Genomic DNA, 9,112 nt, shown 5'->3' with positions numbered 1-9,112 from the left:
GTGTTACAGAATGGGAAGCTTGAGAGGAATTAATGAATTCCTTGAGGTTTTAGATACTGGATTATAAACTGACTTCAAATTATGTTTTGTTTGTTGTTGTTGTTGTTTTTTGAGAGAATCTCATTCTGTCGCCCAGGCTGGAGTGCAGTGGTACAATCACGGCTCACTGCAACCTCTGCCTCCCAGGTTCAAGCAATTCTCCCTGTCTCAGCCTCCAGAGTAGCTGGGATTACAGGCGTCCACCACCACACCCAGCTAATTTTTGTACTTTTAGACAAAAATTTTAGACAACATGTTTCACCATGTTGGTCGGGCTAGCCTTGAACTCCTGACCTAAGGTGATCTGTCCACCTCTGTTTCCCAAAGTGCTAGGATTACAGGTGTGAGCCACCTTACCCAGCCTCAATTGTGTTTTAAAATGCAAAAGCAGCTGCTCCTAAAAACTATGCATATTATAAGTATGTTGTCATAATCAGAATACTTCTTGAAAAGAAAGAATGAGACAGCATTCTTGGAAGGAAAGAATCAGCCTCACTAGTCCACCAGGCCAACAGAAATTTCTGGTTAAAATGTTCATAGGACAACTTCTTTCTGTAGAAGCTCTGTCTGAAAGCCACGCTCTTGATCAGAATAATCTACCCTCCTACTGCTGATATCTTTAACAACTGCTGAGAGGGGAGGTATTGGGACTAAAAGCCATCAGGAAGATCAGAAAGTGCCAGATTAATCAGGAGGGGTCACCTGGCCCCTGGTTGGAAACAGAGCAGGTCAAAACTTCTGGGCTTATTAATGGTGAGCTCACACCTGTGAATAGCCACTGCACTTCTGCCTGGGCAACACAGTGAGACACTCTATTTTTAAAGAAAGAAAGTGAAAGGTTAAGAGAAGGTAAGTCGGCTCTGGTGGAAAGTACTTCTCAGGATGCTTGATCTTTAAAGTGTGGCTTGTGGACTGACTGAGCCATCAGCATCACCTGGGCTGACAGTACTACCTGGGAGCTTGTCAGAAATTGCAGAATCTCCAGCTCCGCTATAGCGTACAGAATCAAAACCTACATTTTGCCGGGCGCGGTGGCTCAAGCCTGTAATCCCAGCACTTTGGGAGGCCGAGGCGGGTGGATCACGAGGTCAAGAGATCGAGACCATCCTGGTCAACACGGTGAAACCCCGTCTCTACTAAAAATACAAAAAACTAGCTGGGCATGGTGGCGCGTGCCTGTAATCCCAGCTACTCAGGAGGCTGAGGCAGGAGAATTGCCTGAACCCAGGAGGCGGAGGTTGCGGTGAGCCGAGATCGCGCCATTGCACTCCAGCCTAGGTAATGAGAGCGAAACTCTGTCCCCAAAAAAAAAAAAAAAACCTACATTTTAACAGTGATTCATATGCACATGAAAGTTTGAGAAATAAGAGAAATAAGAGAAACTAGGGGAGAGAGATCCAAGATGGCTGATCACTAGCAGCTCGGGATTGCAGCTCCCACTGAAAGAGCAGAGAACGAGAGGACGCCACACTTTCAGATCAATTTTTGTTGCTCACACACCAGGAGATTCCCAGCGGAGGAGCCCCACGTGTCGCCAGCGTGACTCTTGAGGCCGGTGAGGCGGTTTTGCCGCTGCCTTGGTGTGGCGGTTCTTGGTGCAGAGTCAGAAAAGCACCATCAATCTTAAAGCCGCTGTTTTGGCCGGAGCAGTGGGTTGCTCAGATTCTAGCGCCGGGAATCAACAAGTTGGACGTCCATTCAGAAACCCAACTATAAAGACGGTAATTATAAAGACCACAGATGGATAAATTTATAATGAAGGGAAGAAACCAGCCTAAAAAGGCTGAGAATACCCAAAATCAGAATGCCTCTCCCTCTACAGGGGATCACAGTTCCTCATCAGAAACAGAACAAGGCCTGATGGAGAAAGACTGTGTTCCATTAGCAGAAGCTGGCTTTAAAAAGTGGATGATAAGAAACTTCTGGGAATTAAAAGAACTTGTTCTAACCCAATGCAAAGAAACCAAGAACTTTGAAAAAAGGTTTGAAGAAATGTTAACAATAACACACAATTTAGAGAGGAATATAAGTGAATTAATGGAGCTGAAAAATACAACACGAGAACTTCGCGAACTATGCACAAGTTTTAACAGCCGAATTGATCAAGCAGAAGAAAAGATATCAGAGATCAAAGACCAACTTCATGAAATAAAACAAAAAGACAAGATTAGAGAAAAAAGGATAAAAAAGAACGAGCAAAGTCTCCAAGAAATATGGGCCTATGTGAAAACACCTAATCTACGTTTGATAGGTGTACCTCAATGTGACGAAGAGAATCAATCCAAGCTGGAAAATACGCTTCAGGATATTATTCAGGAAAACTTTCCCAACCTAGCAAGGCAGGACAATGTTCAACTCCAGGAAATACAGAGAACACCACAAAAATATTCCTCAAGAAGACCAACCTCAAGGCACATAATCGCCAGATTCACCAGGGTTGAAATGAAAGAGAAAATACTGAGGGCAGCCAGAGAGAAAGGTCAGATTACCCATAAAGGGAAGCCCATCAGACTCACAGCAGATCTCTCAGTAGAAACCCTACAAGCCAGAAGAGAGTGGGGGCCAATATTCAACATCCTTAAAGAAAAAAACTTTCAACCCGGAATTTTACATCCAGCCAAACTAAGCTTCATAAGCGAAGGAAAAATAAAATCTTTTGTGAACAAGCAAGCACTCAGAGATTTCATCACCACCAGGCCTGCTTTACAAGAGCTTCTGAAAGAACCAATGCACATAGAAAGGAACAACCAGTATCAGCCTTTCTAAAAAATACCAGAAAATAAAGAACATCAACATAATTAAGAAATTGCATCAACTAATGGGCAAAACAGCCAGCTAACATTAAATGACAGTATCAAACACGCATATATGGTTATTAATTCCAAATTTAAATCGACTAAATCCCCCAATCCAAAGACACAGACAGGCAAAAAAAGCCAAGACCCATTGGTATGCTACATCCAGATCCATCTCACATGCAAGGATACATAAAGACTCAAAACAAAGGGATGGAGAAAAATTTACCAACCAAATGGAGAGCAAAAATAAATAAATAGAAAGCAGGAGTTGCAATTTTTGCTGATAAAATAGATTTCAAAGCAACAAAGATCAAAAGAAGCAAAGAAGGATATTACATAAAGATAAAAGGATCGATGCAACAAGAAGAGCTAAAGATCCTAAATATATACGCACCCAATACGGAAATACCCAGATATATAAGACTTACAAAGAGACTTGGACTCCCACACAATAATAGCGGGAGACTTCAACATCAATATTAGATAGATCAATGAGACAGAATGTTAACATCGATATCCAGGACATGAACTCAGATCTGGAACAAGTAGACTTAATTAACATTCATAGAACTCTCCACTTTAAATACACAAAATATACACTCTTATCAGTACTACATCACACGTATTTACAGGTTTAAATGAAATATTGGTTGGCTGCTTGTTAATTATTTTCTTCCCTCTTTTTATTTTATTTTTTATGTCTCTATTATTAAACACAATTACAGGCATACCCAGTTTTAGACTGCATTCTAGCCCGGGCAATAAAGCAACACCCCTGTTCTCTCTCCCTCTTCCTCTTCCTCTTTCTTCCTTTCCTTTATTCTTTTTCTTTTTTTTTTTTTTTTTATTCTTTTTCTTCCTTTCTCTCGTTCTTAAATAAAAAAAAAAAAAAAAGAAATAAGAACTCATTAATAAAAACTAACACATCTCAGTAGGAGAAAAACACTTGTAGGATACCCAAGAGGAGAGCTTATCATAAGCTTAGTGAGGGATGTGAATATGTCCAAAGGAAGGCTGTGTCACGTAAGGGGGTCAGCAGAGAAAAAAGGGAGATCGGTGAAATAATGTTTCATCCCTCTGTATTCGCAGAACTCAGAGTATTAATAGATACAAGGAAGATCTTGTTTGTTCTCTGATGCAATGCTGTTTCATCCAGCTTAAGGAAACGGTCTCTCTCTCAAAAGAAAGGCACATTCGACTTCACTTATTAAGGGTCACTTTGTAACAAATAATTTGAGTTCTGTTTGGTTTGGTCAGGGGAAATGAGGAGAGGCAGAGATCTATTTAGGTCTATTTAGGGTATTTATTCCAATTGCTAGAAGAGGTTATCTCCAAACAAAAATTAATAATCTAGCAATCAGTTTGCATATCTGAATCATGTGAGCTTGTTCAGGGCGAATCCCTTCATGAATGACCATGCAGCATCAACTTAAGAACATCCCGTTTCTGTCAGAGCCACACTCTTGATCAGGATGACTCCAATGAGGATGAGTTTCCCACTTGTGAAATCCGAACACTAAACTAGAATTCAGGAATGATAAATATATGGGCCACGGGTTGCATTTCCCCAGTTCCCTAATCATAGGTTCAGAAAACATCCCTAATCAGTTGCAATATTCCTTTCCCGCTAAGCCCAGGTTTGGCCTCGGCGTCCTCCTAGCTAGATACTCCACGCAGCCAACCATCAACTGGCACCTGCCTTCCACATGAAACCTGTTTGCCATCCCTGGCAAAGGTTCTCCCAGTTCGAAACTTCTGTTGTTCTGAGACTGTGGTCTAGGCTACAGCAGCCCAATCTCTAGAGGCTATTTGGAGAATCATAGCTTGTCATTACAATGTTTTCTATAGCCCTGGCTGACCAGCACTAACCTCTGTGGACTCTGATAGAGTCTCCGTATGCCCCCTGCCCTCTCCACACATATATGCACTTCCTTTTACTTTCAAGACAATAATAATAGAATAATAACAATAAAATTAAAATGTTGCCTCAGGATTCCATTCTAAAGCATCCCTGAAAGTTCCCAAAGAAATATTTATTTTTTTTCTAATAAAATGTACCCTTTTACAGATGGGAAGAAAATCTATCAAATGTCTCACCAGTGGCACTACTGACATTGTGGGCTCAAAAATTCCTTATTGCAGGCGGCTGTCCTATGCGTTATGGGATGTTGGGCAATATTCTCGGACTCCACCCACTAGACCCCAGTAGCAACCCCTGGGCTATAACAACCAAAAATGCCCCCAGACATTGACAGTCGTCCCCTGGGGAGCAAAATTCCCTATTTCCACCTACCCATTGAGAACCACTGACCTAGATGCTTCTAGTAGTTCTCTTGGGGAGATAAGACTATGGGTAATTTTCCCCCTTATTTTTCTGTATTTTCTAAATCTTCAATAATGAATGTATGTTGATATGATAAAAACAAGCTAGTAACTTTCTAACTATTAAAAAGAAATCTTTGCTACACAGATACAAGTTGATCAGTACATGCGACTGTGTGACTTATTCAGTTTAAAAATTAATTCAGACCCTAAAAATACTGTCTACCATACAGGAACCTTAAATTCAACTTCTCTTTCATGTGTGAAAGAGAAACACAAAGAAAGACTTCAGAGAAGAAAGTTAGAACTAAGGCTTCTAGCTATGCATGAAAAACTTCTAAACTTTTCTTCATCATGGTAAATCAGTGGGGCTGCAGAAAGAGATGTCAAATGAAAACTGCTGTTTCAAGAAAAGTATTTCCCCCAAAACACAGTCTACATGTACACTTTAATCAGAAAAACACTTGTATTGTTGAAAAAAGTTATGGTAACAAGGCATATTTTCTTCATTCTTAGAATTGCTACATTTGTAAACCATGAAAACGCTTTCAAAATCAGAAAATTAAACATTCAGATTATTAAAACGGGCTGTAGACACACCCATTATTCATCTCCTGGGGTATTAGAATATTATCCAAGAATGTCATTCCTGTTTTTAAATCAGTCTAAGAATTCCATCTCCACCAAGAAGAAACAAGTTCTCAATGAAGAACTCATCTATTATCCCCACAAGAGAGAGGAACTTTCTTTCTATCTGGGTCCCCAAAACAGCCAAAAAGTACATCTATAGCGAAAAGCTTCCACCCTCCTCTGCTTACCCAGGTTGTTGCCAAAGGTTCACATGTCTTCTGCTCTCAGGTAGAAGTTCTCTTTTGTTAAGTGGGGTAATACCAACTGCTGCTTCCAGAATACCGATATATTTCTTGTACCTCATCCTGTGTATTTCAGTCACTGTTCAGCTGAAGCAACTGAACTAATCTTTACTGAAAGCTGCTGTTCCTTTAGATGTTCTCTATGTAGCCCTAGCTAGATCTATTAAACGCAACGGTGGTGATGGGGAGCAGACTACAAATAAATAAAGAAAAATGTCTTTCAGATTTCCCTGCAATAAGGCTATAGAATTCTGAATAAAGCACTAATGAAAATGATTTGCAGGAATGACTGCGGTTTTAAACATAGCGATCTAATGTACACTCCAATTAATCCGCACATAAATCTTTGAGGCTGCTAATCCTTCAAGAACTAATGGCTCATGAGGTGATTTATCTCAAGGTCTGGTAATAATTGGTCCAAAAAGCCTGCCTGCCGCTGGATGGACTAAAATCAGAAGCAGATTTGTTCTTTCTACAAATATGTCTCTCTCTAAAAGACTGTGCTTTGACAAATGAGGGAGGAATTCCAGTTGTCATTTTATAGCAATGCATTTCTAAATCCTGTAAACTCCTTGCTTGGGTCAATAGCAAAGATTAATTAAGAAACAATTTGGTAGGTTTATTATTATTATTAAAAACACCTTTTTAAATACCTCTAGAACCCAACATGTGCAAGCCCTGCTAGCATGAAAATATATTGTTTGGAGAGGTTCAGAATCTACCTCATCTCCATTTTTTAAAGTCTCCTTTTGGCTTTGAAGAGCTTCCCTACCTTTGTCCATGGGTAAAGGACCACCATCATGGTGGCCCACTCGATGGGGTATGGTACACGTGATCCACATACTGGGTCAACTAATCTTCCCTGGGGTGAACATATGACCTTAGGAGGGAAATGCCCTCTTTCCACTGGATTTGCTGACCAGGGCTAGTAGGAAGTGGGAACACTTGATAGTCATGTGCCCCACCACATGAAGAGGGCTCTTCACTAGTATTATAATAGCTGAGAAAAACAGTACCAAGAGAAATGTCATGACATCGCTTGAACTTCTGGATCCAACTACGCCGAAGGCCACTGTCAGTCACCCTAGGAGATCTCAGTTATTGTTTTATTCAAGCTAATAAATTGACTTTTGTGAAATTACTTTTAGTTGAGTTTCTGTCACTCTGAAAGAGTTCTGACTTACATAGCTCCTTCCTCACCAACTTCTTGAAGCTATTTTTTTTCTATTTGATATGCTATGGCAACCTACAAGAGTCATGCTGCTCCTTGACTAAACAAATGCACACATAAAGGGAAGCAAAATAGAAGGGGAGTCATTATGCAGTAACTCTGACTAACCTACATATCCAAAGTGAGTGTCCCAAACCTTTCCCCATCCCGCTAAATCTTGAACCCTACTTCTATAGATTCTCTTTCCTCAATAGCAAGTTTCTTTTTACCCAAATGACCTAAATCTCCAAAGTGGGGTGCACATACCAACAATCTTTGGGATGTGGGAAGAAAGTATTAAGCATCTATTTCCTCTTTTCTTTTCCCATGCTTTAAAAATTTAAGTGTTGCTGGGCACAGTGGTTCACAACTGTAATCCTAGCACTTTAGCAGGCTGAGGCAGGAGGATTGTTTGAGCCCAGGAGTTCAAGGCTTCCATGAGAAGACACATATAATTGTGTCACTTTATTCCAGCCTGGATAATAGAGAGATACTCTGCCTCAAAAAAAAAAAAAAAAAAAAGGAATGTTTGCGTTTTAAATACTCTTAATATCTACCCTGAACTAATATATTTTAACTAGGAAGTTGGAGCTCTTGATAGTCATGTGCCCTGCCACCTGGAGAGGGCTCTTCACTAGCATTATAATAGCTGAGAAAACCAGTACCAAGAGAAATGTGATAAGGCACATTATTTATGACCTAATATATTCATGTGTATGACAGAGTGTACTTAAAAATCTGACGGATATATGAGCAAAAGTTTAAAGTTCGGTGACTTTAAAGAACCCTTCAACTACTCCCAAAGCCTCAATTTCCCCATTTATAAGATGAGAGGGCTGAACAGATGAAGACTAAGTTTTCTTCCGAAAACAACAGAAGACTAAGAGCTCCCACCTCACTTGGCCTGATTATACAATTAGTATAATCTGACCACAATAAAGTAGAAAACAAGGGCTAAAACATTTGGTCTTGGAATATTTCATTTCCATAGTATTCATGAATATTACTCCCACTGGTTGTTCTGCAAACAATTAGTACCAGTTAGTCCCAGGAATTCTTTTATAGGCTGAACTTGGTTGGCTACAGCTGCCACCTCTGAGTAAAGGTCCCATACAGCCCTCATTTAATCACACAGGAAGATGTAATTACACTCACACAACAGCCATTGTTCTAACAAATTGTATTTCGGATGACGCATGATAAAAATTACTATACAACCCTCTCAAATAAGAAACAAAGCCTCAGCTAACAATAAGAAAAAATCAACTTAAACTTGTTACCCATTGGAAGCTGTTCTCCTGCAGTGAAAAGTGACATATTTTGCAAATAGGATGTTTTAAAGTTTTATTTTTATGGGAATTTTTGATGCATTTAACATACAGCTCTTACAAAGTGATTCTTATCTATGATGATTTCATATAAAATTAAAGTTGGGTCTTTCATTAGGAAAATAATTCTGCCTCAGCAAATAGAGAAAGAATTTGCTTTTCTTCCCTAAATGAGACTGTTCAACATGCTAATTAATTTATTCATTTTTAAAATTTGTCATCTTTGTGTCGAATCCCTCATAATTGTACATAAGGATAACACAGGAAATAATAAATCTAGCTAAAATACCCCTTCCAGATATAACCCTTTCTTTACAATTCTACAGATTCTTTAGAAATATGCATTTATTTGGTTAATTTCCTTAGAGTTCTAGAAATTCTTTACAGCTACAGCTATAAACTAAAAATCATTTGTCTATTAAAAAATGTTTTTAAATATACATGATCCAAAAATAGCTTTTAAGTCAGGATGCTCAAGTTCTCTCTCTGGATGATTAAAATTGAACATAAAGCTTCACAGATCAGACTGACATTCCCTTTGAA

General features: G+C 39.3%; 1 protein-coding gene across 4 annotated transcripts in view; it reads right to left on the bottom strand.

The window, feature by feature from the left end:
* TJP2 (tight junction protein 2) overlaps positions 1-9,112 on the bottom strand; it is a 137,374-nt gene that overhangs the window by 107,409 nt on the left and 20,853 nt on the right. For 2 of the 4 annotated variants that reach the window (XM_032290950.1, XM_032290954.1), the window contains exon 1: positions 5,978-7,599. The exons of 1 other annotated variant lie outside the window; for it this stretch is intronic. In XM_032290950.1, the coding sequence (XP_032146841.1) occupies positions 5,978-6,093 (116 nt within the window). In that variant the 5' untranslated portion in view covers positions 6,094-7,599. Of the gene's footprint in view, positions 1-5,977; positions 7,600-9,112 lie in introns of those variants that run through there. One more of the 4 variants, XM_032290949.1, reaches the window with a different exon arrangement.

The sequence above is a fragment of the Sapajus apella genome, unplaced genomic scaffold (assembly GCF_009761245.1).
Source record: "Sapajus apella isolate SASKATOON/1434 unplaced genomic scaffold, GSC_monkey_1.0 scaffold24, whole genome shotgun sequence".
Classification (NCBI taxonomy): Eukaryota; Metazoa; Chordata; class Mammalia; order Primates; family Cebidae; genus Sapajus; species Sapajus apella.
This window is presented reverse-complemented; position numbering and strand designations above follow the sequence as displayed.